Source organism: Branchiostoma floridae, chromosome 3 (assembly GCF_000003815.2).
Source record: "Branchiostoma floridae strain S238N-H82 chromosome 3, Bfl_VNyyK, whole genome shotgun sequence".
NCBI lineage: Eukaryota > Metazoa > Chordata > Leptocardii > Amphioxiformes > Branchiostomatidae > Branchiostoma > Branchiostoma floridae.
The window spans coordinates 24545016-24568843 of record NC_049981.1 but is presented as its reverse complement, the minus strand read 5'-3'; the positions used below and the strand labels follow the sequence as shown (position 1 = coordinate 24568843).

Genomic DNA, 23828 nt, shown 5'->3' with positions numbered 1-23828 from the left:
TTTAAAAAACAAGTGTAAAATGTGTCTTATTGTGCGTACCTATGCGAGCTTAGTTCAAGTGAAAAGCCATGCATTCATGCAATAAACTTATCAATTTATAACATTACTTATTTTAGTTAATGTATACATGGGCTTTGCACCTCGCTGTACATATGCTTCTTTTCTTCCAACTGCGTTGAGAATTTTTGGTAAAGTTTTTTTTCTCGTGCAGAAAAATCCAAATCTAAGATCAAATGTTTTGGGACTATTCTTGATACCTAAAGTTACGCCATTTGCGCGCAGCAACAGAAAAGTCTAGATGTTGAATATCTTTGGTACAACTTACATTTATCACATTGCTATTCGGGATACAACTGGACTGTTTTACATATCGAACTTTTCGGTTGTCACAAGGTCACCCTATCGTCATGTACTTCTTTATAGTGTGATATGGGGCGCATAATGTATCAGTATATCGGAATATACGTATACGTGTCGACTATCACGTACCTACACCACTCAAAATATCCGGAAATCTTTAGCAGCAGATTATATGAAGACAAGTGTAAAAGTACCAGTTGACAAAAGAAAAGGGTAATGCACATGAATAGGAATGTCTCCGCTTGTACATAGCTTTTAGAGATCGGCTGTATGTAGAGTGTTGTCAAGTTACTTCTTTGCGGTTGGGGTAGTGAATATGTTTAGTGTGCCGTGCACTTTATATACTGCTTAGCAGTTCAAATGCCTTCTTGACACAATACGTTCTATTTGCATACATATCAAAGTTTGATGCCAGTACCATTTGCTTCAAATAATGGGGACAACATTCCCACGAATGTTGAGCTGTTGTCTAATGTAATATCTAATCTTTTCTATACCTCATAATCTCCCAGAGCACGAAAAGAAAAAGGGTCCCCTTGGATTTCTTCTGGTCAACATTTTCCCTAGAAAAAAATCATATTGTGCTCCAAGTATCATGGGTAACAGTTCTAGCAGAGAGATTGTTGTCAACCTTCCGAGGTGTTTTGAGGGCTCCGGTCATACTTGCCACACCGCAGGTTACGGTAGCAAATCGAAAAGCCGTGGATGCGTCGTGCAAAATCTAAATTTCTTGCGATGACAGAAAAAAGTTGTAGAAAGAATCCTTTCCGACTGCATGCCGGCTATGCTGTAACCTTGCTGTAAATCCTGCGACAACAAGATCGACGAATGTGACCGGTGTTATAGTGACGTTACCGTCCGATTCGATACCCAAATGCCCTGACAACCGCACACACACAATTCTGCCGCGGATAGTTGGCGGGTACAAACAAAACGTAAGCAGGGCTTGCGCCCTGGGAACAACGGACACGGGCTCGAGTCCCTCACCCATACCACCCCGTTGTAAGCGATCGCCTCTCCATTCTATGGGGGCGTCCTCTACCATTGACGCAGTTCCCTCTTGTAAGTTTCCGCGGCAATTCCAAGAAGACACTGCGGGCGAGGATCGAACAAGTTCACGTTCTAACACAAGGTTGGCAACTTCCTTTTAGTGCCAAAAAGTTTGACCGTGAAAGCATGTTGCTAATAATTTTACCGGCCTAGTTTACTCTTCCGCGAGCTCTAATACCGTAACTTCGTGGTGAGGACAGCGAAGTTTGCAGGCCTGTTTGAGAACATAAGTGCATTTCTGTGTATTCGCGGGAAGAAGCTGTTGTGAAGACAACCTATTCCACTGTATGTACTTAAACTTTAAGCTGCTGCAATGCCGGTGAGTTGATATCTTTTGCAACTCTTTGATCCAAATACTGGTAACGCCACGTGGAACTACTAGTATTGTAATATGCACCACTTTTCAGAATGGCAAGTAACATTTAACACAAGTCCAGTCACGGTCTAGGGTTATGCTTCTTGTAGATTGATGCTTCTGTGTTCTATCAAGATAGCCTTATGACAGGTATGACAGGATAATTTTCCGCCTTAGGCCTTTGCCAATTGTTAGTATACAAGCCGACTTTGTTGAAAACAATGGCCTCTTATTCAGAAAACGTGTGGTACGACAGTGCTGCATACGCTTAGCCGGAAAAGGGTCGAATATAGCATTGTTCCATAGACAAGACTTGTATCCGTTCTTTCTCCATTACGAGCAAGAATCAACACAACAAATCTGTTTTAAGATGGCCTCTCACCAATCTCAGGCGGTGACGGCCAAGATTTATAGTAGGTTTTTGATGCCAGGCTAATTATTTGTGTGAATGTTTAGTCTAGTAGGACTTACATGTGGATTAATTACATCAAACAAAACACATTTATCTCAAACGTTGACAATGATAAATTTGACGACATTAGACAACGTTTAGAATATGTAAAGGGATAGAAGTGCAATTTGCTACGCACCGAGTAAGAAATAAAATCCAGGACTATTTTTCGACAGGAGTACATGTACTTTGTAAGGCTTATCAGTACTTGTGAAGACAAGCTATGACAGAATAGGCCAGCATGTGTGTGGGGAGAGTTTGACATTTCATAAAGCGTGTTGTGTCATCGCAGTCATGATTGGAAACTTGTACTAATTGCAAATGTAGAATTCATCTGCAAATCTTCATTGGGTTACATACCTGAAAATGCTATGTATCTTTTGCACCCGAACCCTACAAAATGTCCGTAATCTAAAGACTGTACTTGTTACTTGTCAATAGAAAACAGACATTCATGTACTAAGATACACAATACAAACGTTACTCAAGCAACTGGATACGTTTTGTGAACGGTCATATGTTTGAGATGGCGTCCACTGTTTTCCGTCAGTGACTGAGGTATAACTTTTGTTACTACTGTTAGCTCTGACAAAGTAGTTTGGCGTTCAATATGTGGTTGGTTGCTTCTATGGCTACTTGTACTAACTCCCACGTTGTTTGCGACGGGCTTGTCGGTAGCCTAGCGCTCCTGTCTTCAGTTATTTTCTCGTCAATTCTACACGTCAGTGTTAAGGACGTCTGCCGTCTGCCTGGGCGTGGTCCGGGGTGGGTCCCCTTCCCTTATCCACCGGGGCAAACAGATTTAAGAGTTCCTCCAAAACCGGCCAACGCGATCACTGACACATTAAGGTTCTAATACGTCCGTCCTACAAACGTCTGACGGCTGGAAACCGTCACTTCTTAGCTAATTTAAATCATACACCAATTGTGAATAAAGAATCTATGGTATTCAAATTTTCATACCTAATAAGTATTAGGATAGTTAGGAAAAAAAGGAAATAGGAAACATGAAAAGGGACTGTTACGCGGATTGTAATAAAACAATTGCAAACCCTTGCTTGCAACTTTTTGTAAGGGGTCCTTTACAGAAGAAAAGGTCCTTAAGGTTGGTCCTTAAAAGAAGAGAAGACCTTATCGGGGACGGCTTTGTAAAATAACGAGACGTCTTCTTCCCGCCTTCTATGTCTAGAAGGTCCCTAACGATGTCTTGGGCACACAGATGCGCGAAATAGTCGGGCGCGTTTTTCTGTTTCGGCCTGGCGCCATCGTAATAGAGTCGGGCTGGACACAGCAGACTTTACTTTGTAACACCCTGGATAAACCACGCGGTGTAACCAGCAAGATGCCCCGCATTTCTCCCAGCCCAGCAAAACGAGCTGTGGTCTTTTCAAATTTACAGATGGTTCGATTGCAGGCCTCTGATATAAGACTTTACCGGGGATAACCGCTGGTGAGAACTTAATGACTGAAACGCTATCAAGACGAAACTCTACACTAATTAGCGAGCTTTAGTACCGAAAACAACATTCTTTTCTCAAAGCCTGGAATCTGGTGAAGGTTTAATATAGTTAGAGAATAATCTAAGGGGACATCGTCAATCCCCTCTCTAGTGGGTCGGGGAAAGACGGCTAAGTGCTCCGTGTAAATACTCATCCCAGTTGGACGCCGCCCACATGACTGAATTATACCTACACTTTCATATCGCACTTCCAATCATGGCGACCTGATATCGGGAAGGGGAAAGAAACAAGCTAGACTAATTTACGGATCAACTCCGTGCAATTTCCTCCGCGACAGCCGTTATTAAGGACTGCGGTACGATCGCGAGGCAGTCAGGACTCTTAACCTGAGACAGCAGGGTTGTGTGCGGAACACTTGGTGAGACGGAACTTAGACGGAACTTTCTTCGTATAGAAGTTTTATCGAGTCTATGAACATGACAGCCCCCGGGAAGAACACTGGTACAACGATGCCTCTATACGCTCTGCACAACAAATATGGCATGTTGCCTTATTTTCCTCGGTTTACCTCGGTAGGTGTTCTTAATTTTTCTTGTCACATTCAAATTTGTATATACCATTTTTGGGGCGCGTTTGACTACCTCACCGATTCAGTGTCACTTTCTGACGACTGTTGAACGGTTAAAATCACTGGCGACTTTTACTGAACTATATCTGCTTTAGTTTGCAACTAAAATTTTCATAGGAAGGATTTGCAGTTGACGAGCGCACACTTTCATTTTCTGACTTCTTCATGAAGATACTCTAATTTTGATTTCAAACTCGGTCTCCAACACTTTTAAATTTTTTGTTTTCGTTTTTCGGAAAGAAATCAGACAACTTATATTACAAAAATTTCACCTTGTTCGCCTTATTTTATCCGTTGTTTGCTGTTTTATTACATCTTTAGAATGTTAAGTACTGAATAGCCATTAGAACGTAGGTTGGTCTTACTAGAGCATTACACTGCACTTTTCATAGACGGAAAAGAAAGTAAAAAAATGTATCTCTCTCAACAAATGATACCTAACCCAAATAGTACACAAGAACAACGCACTAATGTTAATCACGTACTTTTCGATAACTTGATGAGGTTTTAAATGCCTTCAGCACTTGGTAATCAGTAGTAATGTTATGCTGAATATATTGTCGGGCCTGTACAAATATTGAAAATGTTTAGGAAATTTTAGAAATCGTTTTACTTGTTACTTATACCTTTCGTGTCTTTCTGTCAAAACCGAAAAGACCAATTTCATATTTGGATTTGTATGTTTCTTTTGGTGTGATAACTGATTTCACACAATATTTCACAGGAAGGACTGTAGCTTTGTCTTGCATATATTCTGCTATAACGAAATTACAGTAGGCGGAGATGTTGACAATATTTTGCAAATTGCATGAGCTCGTTGTTTATGTTTTTTTAATCAACATACTATTAGCTATTTTCTTGCCATTCTCTTATCTTTATGATTTTGTTTAATAAAGTTATAGAGGTAACAATGACCTAAAAATCAACAAGACAGCACTACATGCTTCTCTCGAATTAGAAAACGTTGGTATAGATTTAACTGTGACGAAAGTATTTCGTTTCAAGGGTTCGCAATATTGTTCTGTATATTTGTCGTCGTAGCTTACGGTCTTTCGTAACGAGAAAATTTCCGCCATATCCAGCTGTTTCGAAAAAGATCAAACTTATAGTAGACAGACATAACAATACTACATTTTGCGTCATGAAATTCCATTTTGCGTCATGAAATTCATGATATATCGGTATTTTACGGTAAACTTCTTTCTTACCCAATGAAAATTTACGGAATTGAAAGAAGGAGTGGGACTCTTTTTAGAATAAGGCTTGTGCCATCCATGCGCTTCAAATTGGCGATGGTAGCCATCGTTGACATAGAGCGTTCGTTACTACAGATTATGTAAATTAAAAATTGCCTCTTTTACTATGGTAATGACGTTTTCGAGTATACAACCTGCCCAGACATGCGAACATTCAAACTTTTGCGGGTTGTTTTTCGTCATTTCAAGTTTTAGCTTCCAAGATTTGGATTCTCTGATGAAGTAATGATCAGTTGGTAGACGCACTAGACTACAGCACAGTCGGCGGTAAGGAAAGGTTGAAGATAGTCTGATGAGATAATACTTTACAGACTGATGGGTCCGTATACAAACGGACCCATGGGGGACTGAGTAAGTTACTCAAACTTCTGTTTATATCAACATCGCGCTGGGGGTCTGGAGCTGTGATGCTCGCTTCTCCGCCCCTTCAGTTAACCATTCTGCGACCATGACAGCCTCGTACGACCTCTTACAGTCATCATATGTCACAGGCAACTACCTTTAAGACTATACATTTATGGGAAGACACGGAAAACGTTGGTATTTTGTCATATGTTTCGGGCCGGAGTTGTGGATACATATAGGGATAGATGGATAGACAGCTAGATAGATAGTGTGCCTGGAGAAAGCGTCCTGACTTTGTTTATCATTGAACGTGACTATACTCACGGTTTCTCGTTCAAGTATACAGAATCCAAACATATGACAGACATTTCGTTACAAGAATCTTTCCAACACCAAGTATGGGAGGGATTTGAAACTGCAAAGCGAAGCTTTGTCGGCATTCGGTATCGCAAGCATTCGCCGGGCCGACCGGGGCTAGTTTGGGAAGCAAGGTAATGCAATTTGATTTTGAATCGCCCTTTCTGCTTTCAGGTTTTAGTTGAATTCTTGGGGAAGGTAACTGTCATAAAGGTTTAACTATGTACATATTTTGACAGAATCCAAGAAAGTATAATTGTTAGCATAACGTAGCGGTTACAGCAGAAAGAACTTAAGTATCTAACACCTACATTTTACTATGTCGCTTTTCCTGTACCAATCGAGATTTCATTAATCAGCTTTATACGAATATTGAGTCATCGAAATCACATAACACTTTAGATTATGTATCTACCTGCATCGTTCCGGCTAGTTTTGTGTGACTTGTAAGGCGATGCACAGCGAGGAAACGGTAGAACGCCGAGTGTTTGACACCGGGTGTAGCAGCCATTAGGCGCGTGTGTGGGTGGGCCCGCGACGGCAGAGAAACAATAGGCCTCCTTCATTAGCCGTCATAACCACTAAAACACACTTATGACTGATACTATTGTCTTTTACCTGGACAAGCGCAGATCTGGACGGAAATTCGAAAGTTATCTAAACACCGTCTTGTTTAGGAGACGGAGAAGGTCAAGAACTCGCGGTCGGAAAAGTGTGATCATACTCGCGATACGACAAACGGCAATAGTCAAGATATAAAGTTGTTTTTCGCAGGATTTTGTTGTTGCACAAAACATTGCTTCATGCATATGTCATAGAATTGATTGTAGCATAGGACCTTTAATACTTTCTACTTTTCTCTCTCAATGTTATTATTTTTCACGTAGGGGTGTAGGAATGGTACAGGAAATGCAGCTGTTTTGTATCTTTTTTTTCGTTCTGTATGGTTGGCCTTTGTTTAAAACAGGGTATTTTAAAAAGACTTTTGATCCAAGTGACTGCTTAGATCTTTCTCTTCGTTCTGTAATATGGTTTTAACATTTTAAAGCCAACGAAATCTAGAATAACACATGTTCTGGTACAAATCAAATCTACATACAAGCGGCACCTAAGCTAATTTTATCATTCTAAACGGTCTATGCTGAAATATCAAGCTTTTTCATATGCTTTAAATGCTAGAAATTAATCATCCGGGCGTAGTCATAGCAGTTTTCGGAAGAAGTATGATTGACGGATAAGGTGATCTATGTGTACAAGAATAGGAGGCGCGTTTTTGTCTGTTTGGGAAAGACAGTAATTTGGATCATTTTCAAGATGGTGCTTTGCCTTAACTTGATAATATCGCTAGTAGTATCAGTGTAGTTTTTTTACACGAATGATATTACCCACAAATTATGAAGATAAATGGCCACGTTATGCTTTCTATAATCGTAATTCTTCGTTCCATGTTTGGCGTTAAAATTGTGCTGGCTATCAGAATTGGTCTGTATGAGGTCTGTGCACTTGAATGTAAGTCTTCATTGGCTTGTCATTAAGTATACAACTCGCACAATTGTTCTCAAACATCGGTATTTTCTACGTGTCATTTTCCAGAGTTTTTCAGTAGTTTCGAATGAGAAATCATTATACATTTATTTTCGTATCAATTTCAATTTGAGTATGACGAAAAAATTGTCACAGTTTTTAAACAGCTTTATTTCATTCATGATTAGTGGCTAAACGAACCGATCTAACAGGTACAAAGCTTGCAAAACAGAGTGTCTTTGTGGCTCCTCCCGCAGAATTAGCCAATCAAAACAACTTAGCGGTATGATCGAATTTCTGACGTCGATTGTGTGAATCAGATATAACGCAGGGCCGGTCTGATATTTGAGAGTTTCCTGACGGACAGATTACACTATAAAACCGGACTGGCCTGCAGTCGTCAGGCGTGTCAGGTCAGTACCCGAAACGGACATGCAAATACTTTAGACTGCCTCTCTATCTGGCCAGACGGTGGTTTAAACGGGTCAGAAACGGCCGCAGGGAAGTCTGTACTGACCACAGCACGACTGTCCAGTGTACATCAAGCCTGAATGGTAGGTTATTTCGAAATTACATTGAAGTAATGGACGCTCTCTCAGGACGCTCCATAGAACTTGAGTAGATACAGAATTTGTTAACGTTATGATTTTTTTACGTTGCTGTAAACGAAAAAAATGTTTTAGTTTAGATTTGCTGATTTCAGTTTTTTTTAAAGTTTGCTGTACGAATTAGTAATGGCCGTGTGTTGGGAGCTCGGCGAAAAAGCTGTTTAGCACGTTCGGTGGGCCATTTGTTGGTATGTCCCATCACAATTTTCAAGCATACGATACCTTCTGTCTTAAAAATGTTTTATTTTTTGTCATACTGAAAGAATTGTGGATCACATGCCGTACATGTGTATCCGTTTTTGATATCTTGATATGCACATAGCATCAACTAAATCGTGTTGCATAGAGATGTTTTAGCTATTCTAGTTAACAACTTCGCGATTCTAAACTTACCACCGTGCATGTTATTCATCTGGGCATTTCGTTCCTTTCTATTCCACGAATTATGTTAAAATTTCATATCCGTAAATTTGTTTTCTCGTACACATTGGCTAAACTGACTGAACAGTTCAGTGCGGTAACACATAATAAGATTCCTATCAAAGAGATATCAAACATTGATGTCAAACCTTACGAAAACTGCAGAGAAAAGGAAATAGGGCAGATGGATGTCTTTTTCACGCTGTTCACTTATTGGCCGTCATTGTACACTGAATATCACTCTGATGGTACTTTATATGTCTATACTGCGGTGATAATACAAACAAATAAAATCACACGTTTCTCGTATTTCTGTAGAGTAGACATTTTTCTACCAAGGTCGAAAAACTTCCGCTTTGTCGGAGGATGGTCGTCCGTTGTCCTTGATGATATAACAGCCATGAGTGTCCAGATTAACGGAGATGAGGCGGCCTTGATGTCCTGCACGTCTCATCTTCCCTCTGAACAGACAAATCAGCGATATCTAATGCTATAGTGATGGGTCATAGATAAACACGATGCATTATAACAAAGGTTGTTTTACCGACTCATGGCCTTGTGGCTGTCTGTGTCTGAAGTGGGTCGCTTGCCCAAAATATTTCTCAGTTACTTTATTTCACTGTGATGTAAAGGTGGACTAGTAGATGACTCAACGAATTTCAGTGATAAAAACCGAAGATCTCTTCCGTTTGGTGCATTTTGTCGTCTTCGAAGTCATACTTTAAGGTATTGCGCTATATATCTAAATTATCAAATTTCGATAACACAACGGTGCCGCAGTGAACGAACTCCGCAGTGCCGCACCGGTGCCCCAAATGCAGTGAGAGTCCACCTTGCCGTCGGTATAGGCCCGGCACCGGTCCACACATTGATCGTGCGACCGTAACACGGCAATCTTTGGGTACAAATTTTATCTGCAAAGAGTCTGCCTTATATACTTGTAAGGCGATTGCTTCTGTCACAACCTGCTAGAAACGTTTACAGCTACAAAGCCGTATGGCGACGCACCATAAATGTGACCGCGCCGTAGATTGTATCATATGGAAAACGTTAAGCGTCATGTATGTACGTTGTTGCAGATTAATTGCGTTCTTGGGATAGTTGTGCAATTGTACATTTGCAAAATTTAACTGCCCTGTTACGGAAAAGGTTGCCTTAAATGATTATTGACGGTTGGTTCTGTCAAAGCCTGCCAGAAAATATTAAAACATCAGAATCGCGCTATAATCTACGAGGTGCGTCGCTTTTTTTCTTCTCAGTACTGCAATGTTATGTTATGTTAAACAGGGGTTTGCGCTATTGACATTCCCGGCAGATATTGAGATGTTTTAGGCTGCAGTATAAGCTGGACTGTCACAAAAGGTGAGATCCTATAATTATGGTAGTCAGGATAAAGGGACGTGTCTCAAGCGATTAAAGTATCTGAACGTGGCAGACGGAACTACTTTATTAGGACGTCAAGCGGGATAATGACAACACGGTATAGTCACGACACTGGACTTGTAATAACGGGTAAAGTCCGGTCTGATCCCAATATAGAAGCAGGGATTGTCAGTCCACAAACCTCCTGTGGGTCGACCTCGGGACTGTATTGTCTGTAAGTCTCATCTTTAGCTTGTCTCGGATCGCAAAGAAGAATAGCAAATGTCACTCAAGTCGCGGTCCTTTTGTTGTGGCTGGCAGGGTAAGCAAGTCTAGCTTCTTTTTCTCGTTGCTTTGGGGTTGATTCGGCTAATTTGCGCCTACATGTGAGACACTATTTAAAGCGGTAAAGTTGAAGACTAGATTTTAGATACCTTCACAAATCAGAATGTTCTAGCTTCTAGGCTCGTTGAGTGCCCCCTTAAACGGGATGCTCTCTGTTTGTTTGTTGTTTGTGTGCGTGTGGGTGTCCGTGTGTATCACTAGGTGTCCTTGTACATATCCGGATGGCCATCATCCTTGGCTACCAATAGATAGTGGACAGTGATGATGACCCCGCCACTGGCCTTGTGAAGGCTAACCTCTGTCCAGTTGCTGAGCGAAACCCTTACGCTTTCAAAGCAGCAACAGACTGCGAAGTCTGAATTGAAACAAATATCTTAAATAACTTTTAAGGATCTCACCAATGTGTGTTTGGCGCTGTTAGTAATCTATTCTTTCAGATAGTTAAAGAACGAAAGGTTAAGCTCCAGTGGAAGCGGTATTATTTTGATGCTTAGACTAAGAACCAAATGCGAAATAATCTCGGTCGGTAAGGTGACAATGGTATCACTACACACCCTCGCAGAGTTTTGTGTTGACATCAGCGTTAATTCTCGTGTCAAAGAGCACTTATTTCGAACACAATTGAAACAAAACAGCTGTATATGTGTGATTGAGTTACTCCTAATTTGCATGTTGTTATATCAAAGTTGTGGACGGTACTTAGCCAGATTTCCTCGAGTTGTTTCTTTCGGCTGAGAGACAGAAATATAATCTGCCAGATGATCTGGGAATCGAACAGAAATTCCTTTATAAATCGTTACACATTCCTGTAAAAAAGAAAATAACCTCAACTTAATTCCAAGTAGTTATTGTCTACCTACACCAATTCAAAGTGACTGTGTATTAATGTAGCAACAAACCTAACTCATATCATGATGCTTTGATTTAAACTGAGTATTGTCGACAGCAGGCTACCTTAAATGCTTTTCATTTTGATAGACAAAATGAACTGTAGTCGAATATTCATTCCTGAGATTTGTATGTGATCATGTATTGACTTTGTAGCAAAAATTATACTACTCTTTGGGTTGAATTGAGTTTGCTTAAAGACAATATACCACCAATATTCTATACCAATATAGGCAATTTAAAATGATCTCTACAATATGCCTATTGTTGTGATGTGATGTGGACACGATGTTTTATAAGATTTCGATTCAATAGTTCAACTGTTTGACATATTTTGTAAAACTTGATTTCTGACAGCCCATTTAAACCCAGTCAAGTGCCTGTCTGACACTGGCGTTACGAAGACTTTATATCGACGCTGAAAAGTCAACAGCGAGTAGCCAAGTTCAGCGCCCTCTTTAATTAGTGGAAAAGTTGTGTTTGCTGCTGACATATATGGCAACATGGAAGACGGTGTGTGGATCATGTAACGCGTATAGAATGTTGGCAAAAACAGTTATACAATGCTATATTATTCGCTTTTTTTTCATATTGCTTACGGGGAGTCCCGTCCTAAAAAGTTAGTCGACATATAGATAGGTGATTTACCCGCACAGTTGATAAAAGTGTGAAAATTTACATTTTTGTTAGGGTAAATAAATATCTTGCTTACAATTATTTGTAGAGAATGTATCATAAGTACAAATCATGGAAAACAACATACTCATTATCATACAATTGTTGAGTTTTTTTTCCTAGATTCCGTTCACTTAAACTAATCTGCGCATTACACAAACATTTCCAACATAATACGTGTCTTTATTCATTGTGCCTATGGCGGCGCCCTTCTCCGACTCGGAGCCCTTGGACCACGCAACATTGTAAACATCACTACAACAAAAGGTTCTTTTTTTGGTATTGCTGTATGTGTTCAACTACCATACTCTTCCCTATATGTTAGTGCTAAGTAGAGAAACAGTATGCACTATTTTAAAAGCCCTTGGTATGACTCGAACTCATGATATACCGGATGCCAGGCGAACACTCCACTTGGTAGGCCAATGCACCGCTCAAGTTTCGTAAATACTGTTCTATGTTTACAATGCATGAATGTCAGTGTATATAAATATATGAACGTATGCTATATCTTGACGAGTCATTTTCTCGCACATGCGCAGACCGAGGTGGCAGCCATGCAGCACTACAACATGAACGGTTACAACATGCAGACACTGAGCGCCATGTACAACCTCCACGCGCAGGCGCAGCAGGCGCACCCTGAGTACGGCCCCAGTGTGCATGCGCTGACGCTGGCGGAGAGGCTCGCAGGTACTCCTGTCCCTAGTACGTCACTACTCCTTGTTTACGACGTAGTTTTCATTTGTGATTTCTATGTCAAGCTATGTTTACTACTGAATGATCAACAACAACAAATACGACAACAACGATTGTATAAACAATTCTAGTTCTGGTTTATCATTTTTTCTTAAGCCGTAGTCTTCCGACTCAATGGTAGATGTATCACAAATCAATGCTATTCTGTGTAAGATAGCATAAAGTTCATACATCGGTTACAAAGATACAAAGAAAGAAGCACAATGTAGGAGAAAAATACTTAAAAAGTATAACAGTTCGCATTGCATTAAATGGACTGTCATAATGATAGTACATTGCGACTGAGTGTTGGTGATATATTGCATAATCTTTATTTTCTATTACTCCTTTCTTAATTCTATCATTTTATCACGTTGTTATTGGAAGTCAGTATGGCACAGATATGTACAGAAGTAGCCACACCTAATTCCCCAATCCTTCACCGATAAAAACAAGAGATTACGCTTAGGTTTCTGGCTCTTTAATGTACGGCATTGCTTTTGATAAGCACTGTTTGCAATGGGTTATGATATCATCCAGACCTTGCACCTGTGTGACTGTTGAGGTTTGTTATGACTCGTGTGAGGTGCGGTTCGGCTCTTCCTTAGCCCAGGGCCTGCGCTGTGTGTGGCCTTATGACACGGTATCCCCGGTAATATCGGCACGGCGTTCTCGTCAACAGAACCTGCGCGTCCACGTGATAATGTCAGTCTCTGGGAATCAACCCGAATTTTCACCTCCCAAATCCTCAGACACTACAAATGAAACACGACCCTGTAAATAAAGTATTAAGCGCATTTCGTCTATTGGCCCCCACGGTTTTATGTACTTTTTTCTAACCCAAATCACTGTGGGAAAGAGAATAGGGTACGTGGCTGGGGGATGATAGCGACTTAGCCGTGAGCACAGCACTGGAAAGTTTACTAACATTACACAAGGGTCAGGTATCAAATTAGGGCTTCCAGAAAAGGAACAGAAAGGGCTGGCGAATTCCAAACTCTGACATAAGGTTATCATGCGATAAAGTTGTGGCATGTCATGAAGCGCAATCGATTAGTGTCCTTGCTGTTTTCGCAGACAGGGTAAAACTCAGGGGTTCTAGGTTCGAATCCCGTACTACACTCCAGCAAGTGTGATCATATCTAGCCACCTCAACAATGACAACGGGTTCTACGAAGTGTTTTTCTCTCACAATTTTCCTAACGGTGTGTCAGCTCTATTGTATCTGGCCACGAAAAATAGGGACTTGGAGTCTTCGCTCACATGAGCGAGTCCCGTATGAGGGAGCCCCGGTGTCAAATCTCAGGTCCTCTACACGTTAAAGGAGCCAACACACATATCGAGAGGGGTGTTTTTTCAAATACATGGGGACATTACAGGCTCATGCCTTCTATTCCGCCACTCGATGACCAATTTTACCGGCTTATTACCACCTGGACCTCTGTGTCCTGCAGGTCAAGCTGAAAGAGTTTAGCCGCTGAAAGAGTTAAGGGTCATTTCTGTTTTCATTTTCATTTCATCAAAACTCGCACGAAGATCACCACGATGTCAGGCAGGTATTTCTTATACCAAGGTGTAATGTGAAGTGATCTACAAAATGCATGAAAATTTAACATCAAGTATCTATCAAGTGACCATATCAAATGAATGATTAAAGCTACACAAACTGAGTCAATTCAGTGAAAATACAAATCTACAATATCTAATGATTGACACATTTGCCTGGCCTTTCTTCACCGTCCGTTACGCAATGACGCAATACAAATGATTAGGCGGGAGCATATGATTGTTACGGTACACCTGATTGGTCGACAGCTGAAAAGTAATTACAGAAAGTGTCAACATTTAATATTGCGGCATCCAACCCGTCAGTTTGACAGTAGATGATTGGAAGTAATCAAAGTTGAGTGACAGTTTGTTTTCGGATGATATCAGCACAATCAGAAACACGAAATTGCCCCTTAATTACTGCATGGTTTATGCACTACCCTGAGATGAAAAATTGGTCTGCCAGAAGATTTGTTTTGCAATTTTCCTACGGACACACGGGGTGTTGCGTCAAATTACATATATTATGCATCAAATGTCATTGAATTGCATTGTGACACAAGACACTTGCATAGTAGATTACTGAAGAAATGATGAGTTCATCTTGAAATGAAGCTGTCTGTCAGAAAAAAAATATCATTACTTTTTCTGCATTACATTATTTTCCCCTAACACAGCTACGATTTGAATATATCTCTAGGTAGCTTAATTTTTTATAAATCTAATAAAAAAAGACAAGTGATCCTAACAGTGACAAACATGAGTAAAATAGTCCTTAAATAATAGTCCATAAGAAATAATTCCTTCAATAAAAGATTCATTCATTCATTTAAATTGATTGGTTTATTAATTCATTTCAACCTGCTGCTTTTCAAACAATAACTTTAAATTGTGCCATACATTATGGAAAGCTTGGTTTTGCCATTAACAGTAGTATTGCGTCTGTTCTGCTCGTCTGACGGCCGCGGTGCCCACTACGTGCCTGCAGCAGAGAACGTGCACAAGAGCCCCAGATTGCACTTGCGCAGTGCTAATCTCCACCACTCCAGTGTAATCTGAAAGGTGTTGTCGGCCCTTCAGCTGTAAATCCGACATTCACCATTGACTCTGTTGCCAGCCACTTGAAGACGTGTTGTTCTTTGTTTTTGTTCTCGCATAGCTCGGCTTTTCACACCCTCCAAGCACCATTGTTCCGAGTAGTCATTTTCCCCATCTCGCCGATGACCCTTGTTACACCACTCTTGTTCAAAACACCAGCAAACAGCAACCGGCCGCCTTTTATACAGTATAATCCCAGGTAAAGGGACGCTTTTCGCTAGCTTTGCGTTCCTCTGTTTTTCTTTACACCCCATGTCTGCGTAATTAGCCCAGAGTTGAGGTGTTAGACAAATAGGCGGGAAGACTGCACAAAGCTCGGCCCAAGTCAACCAGCACGCCCCGATCCTAACCTCAAACATCGTAGCACAGGTGATTCCGTGTGGTTTTTGCACCTAGCGATATGCAGGTGCCTTGCCGACAATGGTCTGATTGATCTACGCCTCCTTACCGCGACAGATCGAGAGGGGATTACGGACTATAAGAGCTTTTACCCGTTTGTCGAGCTGCGAGAATACACCTCACGCCCTCTCTCAAGCACCCACGCCGGCCTGATCTAAGAGGGCGGCCACTCTCCCGGACAATTCAGCTGGTGAGGGTGCAAGCCTGCCCAACGCGCTCTATTTACACGCCACGAGGGCTTGAGAGGGATCAGCCCCAAGCTGCAAGGGTATTTAGACCGAAGCGGAGTTAGAAATCCATGGGAAAGTTCTACCGAGAACAGCGGCTTAACCACACTTCAGCCCGCTGTTTAAGCAGAGACAATCAGTTAATCGGGACTCCACGCTTGAAGCGGAGAGGAGACGATGCCACCATTGTTGTCGGTGTTGACGGGGGATTGGCAGGGTTTGACTGCCTGGAGACGATTACATGATTTGGAGTGGTCAGATTACGCCAAGTTAGTCTTAAGGTACCCGGACAGTATCTTGAATCTTAAGACTGGTCGGTAACGGTACATTTTAATTTTTTTGCTTATAGCAGGACATCGTCGTACGCTACGCCTACGGCTATCTTGATATAACGCCAACTCTGTCCAAAGTTTTCCAGACATCTTTACTAAGCGAGATTTAGTAAGGCTATACTTAATGTCAAATACGACGAGTCGTATGCTACAATAATGAAAGGTATATCCAACACAACATTGATTTGTCTTTACCCCAGGTCTTTACCCGTGGTGGAATCTTTATCCAATCCGAAATCTTACCTTACGGCATTATCTGTTATAATGCAAAAAGAGATCAATAACGTGTGATGGAGTGATGTGAAGAGAATGTTAGTATAACAGACCTGATATTTTCGGGTTTTATCAAACACAAACAATTAATCTTTACAGCTTTGAAGACTGCATTTTCATTCTTTTGTGATAGCGGCATAGTTGCCAACTGTGCAGATATAATCTTGATGATGTAACCTTAAACATGACCTGTGTACGTTTGATGTAGACAGTACAAACGTTAAGGGTGCTCTCATCTTTTTAACGTTTGTTATTCTTTTATGATTCCCCAACAAATCTGTACTGTTGAAATAATACCAAACAATTGACATGTCTATTTTGATGTGTTCACTTCTAAAGTTAATCGATCAAGCGCGTTGGATTGTCAACAGTTATGAAAGATCAATCATATCAAAACAGTATTTAGATTATACTATCTATTTAAGATTACAAATTTCAACAAACTAAAGATGATTGACCATATTTGGGTAAGCAGAAGAAAAAAGAAACTTAAATCGTGTGCACCTGATACCGTTGCATGGTTAGGTATTTTAAGATTGCATTTTGCATCAGTCATAAAGAAGTTGGCTTTCATTTTATACATTTTGCTTTGTAATATGGAATACGACTGAAGCTAAAACAATTACTCGTTCCATCTTACTATATAGCATGTGGGTCAATTTGGGCAGTTGTACAGTCCACATTCGTCTATCAATCATCTGTGGCAATATTTGCCAGTATTTTTCAATCTATAAGGGATTTTCTGGATATTTTGTGACTGGTACAAGGCTTAAACGATTAAATGTTATACGCGTAAACAGATGTTAATATTACTATGTTATAGATAGTGTGGAACATATCGTGGAAAACATGTATCAGCTGTTGATGCTAGTGTTTCTGTGTTTCTGCAGATATTATTCTGGAGGCGCGGTACGGGGCCCAGCACAGGAAACAGCGCCGCAGTAGGACAGCCTTCACGTCACAACAGCTGGCTGCCCTGGAGAAATGCTTCCAGAAGACACATTACCCGGATGTAGTCATGAGAGAGAGGCTGGCGATGTGCACCAACCTGCCCGAGTCTAGAGTACAGGTCCGTTGATAGCATGTCGTTCGTTCCTTTGTTCGTTCATTCTTTTGTTCCCTTGTTGGTATGTTTTAGTAGCTCTTGATATGCCACAGCCATGTATGTTCTTCGCTTTTTATATGAAAAATACTATCCTTATAGCATGTTTAATCTACATATTCTGACCAGAGCATATACATACTTTTGAACATTAAGAACTAGCTATCACTATGGCTGTTTGCTCAAATGAGGTTTGTTTTATGTAATGATGAACATGGAGTTTCAATAACTTTTAATTCAAAACAGGTCATAACTAACACTTTTATTTCATATTGACAGGTCTGGTTCAAAAACAGACGAGCAAAATGGCGAAAACGCCAGAAAATGCAGCAGCAGCAACACCAGAAAGAAGGAGATTCCAAGAAGGACGACGAAGACAAGGACGGCAGCGAAGAAGCCAAGACGGAGGAGACGTCATCGACTGTTGTCTCAAACGATTCCGAGAGGCCGTCATCGTTAGACGTCACACCTTCCTCAACACTAGAACCAGTGCTAGGCGATGACGGAAATGACGTCACAGCCGGAAGTGACGGTTCTGAGTCGGATGGAGGCGAAGATGGCGCCTGCGCATCTGCCATTGATGATGCCATACACCAAAGAGAAGAGGCTTCTGCCACAACGCCATCGTCAGAGACAAGTGAGCCACTGAACAGGAAGAGAAGGGGTTCTGCCTCCAGCATGCCGACCACTAGTGCAGGTAAGATATATTATGATATTACGATTATGGATTAATATTATATATGATATAGGACTTGAAATAGCTTTTGTTAGACCATTTGTAAGACTTCGTATGTTTTTAGGCATACTCCTTTTGGTATTCTATAGCAAATAGAAACTATTTCAACGAAAATGGTAAATATGCTTAATTCACCTCTCTTAATAAACCTCTGTCTTGCTTGCCTTTCCCAGGTCCTGAGATCTCCCGAACGATGAGTTTCCTGACGCCTGGTTACAACTCTGCCTACTCCAACTCTCCCCTCAGCCTGCTGCAACTCCAACAGCAGTTCCAGCAGCACACCATGAACATCAACAACCTGAACAACCACATGTACCACCACCAGACTCACATGCAGGTCAGGACAGACACAGTCGTAGTGGTAGATGAAGCTGTAGATGGCACTTAAGTTGGGATTGCATATTTATAGCTGTAGTTGTGACTGCAGATGAAGTTGTAGATGCAGCTGTACGTGTAGATATACTTGTATACAGTTTCTCATGTCGTTGTAGCTAAAGTTGTAGATAATTTATTGGACTTTTATTTGTGGAATGTAATGTAGTTGCAGATGTAGATATAGATGTAGATGTGATTGTCAGTGAAGTAATTAGTGTAGCTGTGGCTGTAGTCAGCACCATGTGTCATCTTCAATATGTCACATCATCTCCTGTTTTTTTCTTGATTCATGCAGGTTCCGGGGCCATATGTTGGCATTGACCATCTCCAGCATCAGCAGCCGTCTTTTCACGCGGCCCCGCAACCAGCGTGGTCCAGACCGCCCGTTCTACCTCCATCAGTGCCTCCACCACCAGCAGTCAGCAAGGATATGCAAATCAACAGCATCGAGAGTCTGCGCATGCGTGCTAGGCAACACGCAGCAGCCCTAGGGATACATTATTCTGACATATGATATCCTGTCGTCTGACGTCATTCATGACCGTTGTTTTAAAACTTCTGAATCATTTATCTTGCCAAATCTTCTACAATATGCATCAGATGTCCTATTTCCAACTATATCTTCTGTTTTGAACAAAAATAAATCGTTTTCTCAGCTGTTACATGCAAGCAAGTATTGAACTTTGTTGACATTTGGTAAAACACAAATTATGACCTTCGGTACCTCTAAGATGTAAGCGGTCAGTGTTATGAAACCAGTGAAAAGTTTGAGTTGGCTTGATGTTGACCAGAATTGCCAACTCGGTGTACTGCATCTCCGCCATGAGTAAATTATCACAATCCTAACTTTCTTAGCCAATGTCTAGATCAACTATTTTCAATGAGAGAAAAGAAAGCTGCACCTTTATTAAAAGTGTTTATGACGTATGTATTTATGAGACTCATTTGGAGGCCGGGACGGAAATAAGCATTGCAGAATTGACGTTAACTTATGATGAAAGTGTTTGTTCCTTTCCTTTCTTTCCTTTTTTTTCGAGCGTATGTGTGAAACTACTAGTATGTAAGATCTCGTAAATTCTAACGAGAACGAAATCTCGTAAATTCTCACGAGAACGCGGGGTGTAGGTTACAGAATAGTGGATTGTTACAATAGATGGCGTCGACAATACTATGTGTAAGCGGTAGCCTTAACGGAACACAGGGTAACACTTTTGTATGTACAAAGAGTATATATTATATATTATATATTTGTTGCAAGCTTAATGTTATGCACTGTACAGCTGTGTTGGCAACATTTTGAATTGTCTAGGAATTGATTTTATTGACTTTTGCGTATTGGTTGCTTCATCATGTAGAATTCTATTGATTAAGATCCCAAAGATGATTCCGATTTCATTGGAAATGAACGCTGTCATAGAAAGTAATTGTATCTTGTGGTAGTTTTCACCAGCAAACACACAAAGCCAAAGATACAACCTTTACGCAAGGTAGAATTCTGGCATCATTGTCTAAAAACGCTTTTACATTTAGTTCAAGTAAGCAAGTTTGATATGCCTAATCATCTATAGAAAAAATTGACCTCCTTGGTAATACCAACATCCCTGAGTGAAAGCGCTCCTAGCGATTATATGCACTACATTCCCTCTGTCATACACGAGCCATGAGAGACATACATTGTATTTAACAAGACAATAAAGGTTGTCGTAAACATATTGTGATAAATACATTGCTCTTTTCAATATCTCTGAGGCAATGTATTTGGTATCTAATACAGACATCCAGATTGTAATTGAGCAAAAGTATATCTATGGCCGTTTGGTCAACGCGCAAAGTTACATACATTTCAATAAATTGCATTTTAGATAGATTTCAACGAGCGAACCTTTTGCTATGAAAGAGGTCATCTAAAATCTACAGCTTCAAAACATTAATGTTTACTATTCGGTGACTAGTACTGCTTGTTTATCATTGAGAGAACTTTATACATTAACTCTGAAAGCGAATTCCTATTATACCATGCTTTTATGAACAAGTAACATTTTCATGTTTCACGAAATGCAGCAAAGACATCAAGTACATTATATATGTAATTATTGTGTCCTCAAGGACATATACCTTGACATAAGTAAGCTGCACTTAGCTTTGAAAAATGGTATCATCCATGAGTAATGCTAAAAATTGGATGAACTTTACAAAAATTAATGGATTGCTTTAGAAAACCGTATTGTCACCATGCTACATGTTAGCAATGACTTAATAAATAAATCTGAGGGAATTTAATTCTGTGGCATATTCAAGGATTAGATGCTATGTACAAAGTGCCTTTGCTACATAAATAGTCGTATTGAAGAGTGAACGTGTAAGAGCTGTTTTAGTCTTGTGTTCTATGAGGCAAGGTAGAAGCCTGACGCTGTGCACAACTGTATATTTTCTAGAGTGATTTTCAGCGTTTTGAAGCACAAAATTTGCTCATTTGACAGATGCTCACGTTATGATCTGTGAATAAAACCTCACCTCTGTCCTTTATACTAGACTCGTGTGATTGTATTCTTTGTACATCATTGTCTTTTTTCATAATGCTATTATCAAGGTGTTCAGCAAAATTTACTTTGTGAACAGTTCCTTTTTTGTTGAGCGAATAGAAAATCTAGTTACCGGGTAGGTTGATAAAGATGATAAGCTCAACACAAAATTTAAAAAAAAAAATATTAGAGTCGATTAAGTCTTTATAGCTTATTTATCAATCTCATTGCATGAGAAATCATTAGAGGGTGTATTGCCCTTTACATGATACATTATTTCCTTATAATCACACATTCATGGTTTGAGCAAAAGAAGTGCCAAAATTTTAATTGGTCATAAGTCCGTTTTTGTTGTAAGTGGCATCCCTGGAAAGTGTGCATAGTTTCCTAAACTCATTTGTTATCATCACATTTTGTGCAGTTAGCCCTTTGGCGTATGTAGCGAGTAGAACGCTTTCTAAAGAAAGGCTGAAATTTTCCTACTAAATTCAGTTTTAGCATTTTTGTTGTTCTGGTGTTCGCCTTTGATCATGGTTGATCTGGTACCATCGAAAAGGTACATATTATAAAACCGCTTTCCAATGACATATAGCACTTTTAAGTACAATACAATTAATTGATCATGAAACAACGGGAGATCATTTAGCAAATTTAAGTTTCAGAGCTTTTTATGCTGTATGTGTATGGCTTTCAGGTTTTATTTATTTTGGTGTTGTTTAAATGTCCCATGGAAGGGGAGGTAACTAAGGATTACCCGCAGTGTTTTAGCGACAACGTCATGTAGCAACAGCTCTACCTTGCGACTTGAAAGAACATTGCAGATCTAGATCGTAAGTGTAAGGCTAAGGTCCCAATTGCACCGGCACCCGTCGGGATGTAGTGGGGTAGGTGACGGTGTCTATTTGTTACCCGGTACCCGACCGGGCCAAAAAAACAAGCAAACAAATAACAACGTCGGGGCCACAATGTGTAGTAAGGATCCTGTCCGAAAGTGTAAAAAGCAGCCTGTGAACTGCCCGGCAGGGCCCCTTTTTCCAATGGGGACCCACGCCTAAGCTAGTATTCTGATTAGAGTAAGCATGGTCAGTTATGAAACCTTGCATTCTCCGATTGGGAGGACACTTATTAGTTTTATTTGTTGTCCCCTAGAGTGCTTGTCCCTATCAACGACAGGGAAGGCAGTTGCAAGGAACTAGGTAGATTGGTAGCAAGCAGCACGCCTTGCAAGAAAAACTCGACATAGCGAAGACCGCATGAAGAGTCGGTAAGCTTCACTATCAAACCGCTAGAGGACGCTGCTAGACAGTCAACAGGAACTGCAAGGTGTGCAGCTAAACAAGAAAACTGTCCACTATGGCCAAAGCGAGTCTATATTGCACGATGGATGGGTCATGAATACCGATACAACTGCTGAAAAGACGAGTAAAAGGGCCTTTCCATGGTGTAGCAAGGCACGATCGCACGACTATCACAACTGTAGGCTGTTGATATAGACAAAATCCCAGGGGACTGCATACTGGTTCCTGAACTACAACGGAGTTACAGGCATCAGCTTACAAGGTTGAATTCATGAAAACATTTCATCAGACATTTGATTATGGCATTACATAATGGTTGCTTGTTGATTATGGCTAGGCTAGCGGGTACTAGATCGAGAGGCACGGGTTGTTCGATTCCTGGTATACCTGGCTAGACATGACTTTCCTCATTCCATCAGGTCTAAAGGTGGGTACCTGTCTACCTGACCTAGGTTGGGGGTGTAAAAGGCGGTGAAAGGAGAGGGGTGAGCTCCGTTCTCCAATACTGTACCATTGACTAGGGGATAATTCACTGCCCCAATGGCCTCAGCTCTACAGACTTTCATTACTATGGTTTCAAAACAAGTCGACAACAATGTTTGACTTCACCTGTTAGTGCCAGGCACCAAATATGTGTACAGTGTCCGCATGTGCAAACTCAACAACACCAATAGTACAGCAAACCTTTATGTGTTTTAGGGTTAGCTAGTTTCTCACCAAATAAATTCCTTAAAAAAACAAAAACATAATTGATTGTAAGTCTTTGTTTAAATTCCTAGAGACGGAATATATGTCAAAGAATTGGTTTGATTATTCTGTATTAACATGTATTACACCAGTTGACAACAAACGATTGACATGTAAGTAAATACCACAGAGGTCACGGCGGGCGGAGTTGACGCAGTGGTTAAAGACAAGCATTGTCATCAAATTGGTCAATTACGTACAATTCCGTACTTCTCTCTTTGAAGGTACAGCGTACATGCAGAATTGGATTTTGATTTTCGGTAAGATTGGTAAGAACTGCATTGATGTTGTGTGTGTCAACTTTTTATCATTCTTAATCGAGTATGCAGCTTATATTTTACTATAGGAT

General features: G+C 40.5%; 1 protein-coding gene across 7 annotated transcripts in view; it reads left to right on the top strand.

The window, feature by feature from the left end:
- LOC118411568 (diencephalon/mesencephalon homeobox protein 1-like) overlaps window positions 1-21440 on the top strand; it is a 41070-nt gene extending 19630 nt beyond the window's left edge. For 3 of the 7 annotated variants that reach the window (XM_035813933.1, XM_035813934.1, XM_035813935.1), the window contains exons 3-7: window positions 12627-12792; window positions 17590-17768; window positions 18081-18498; window positions 18711-18874; window positions 19208-21440. In XM_035813933.1, coding sequence (XP_035669826.1) covers window positions 12642-12792; window positions 17590-17768; window positions 18081-18498; window positions 18711-18874; window positions 19208-19426 — 1131 coding nt within the window. In that variant the 5' untranslated portion in view covers window positions 12627-12641 and the 3' untranslated portion in view covers window positions 19427-21440. Of the gene's footprint in view, window positions 1-3973; window positions 4249-8176; window positions 8341-12626; window positions 12793-17589; window positions 17769-18080; window positions 18499-18710; window positions 18875-19207 lie in introns of those variants that run through there. The other 4 variants (XM_035813931.1, XM_035813929.1, XM_035813932.1 and 1 more) reach the window with 4 other exon arrangements.
- Window positions 21441-23828: the final 2388 nt, after the last annotated feature.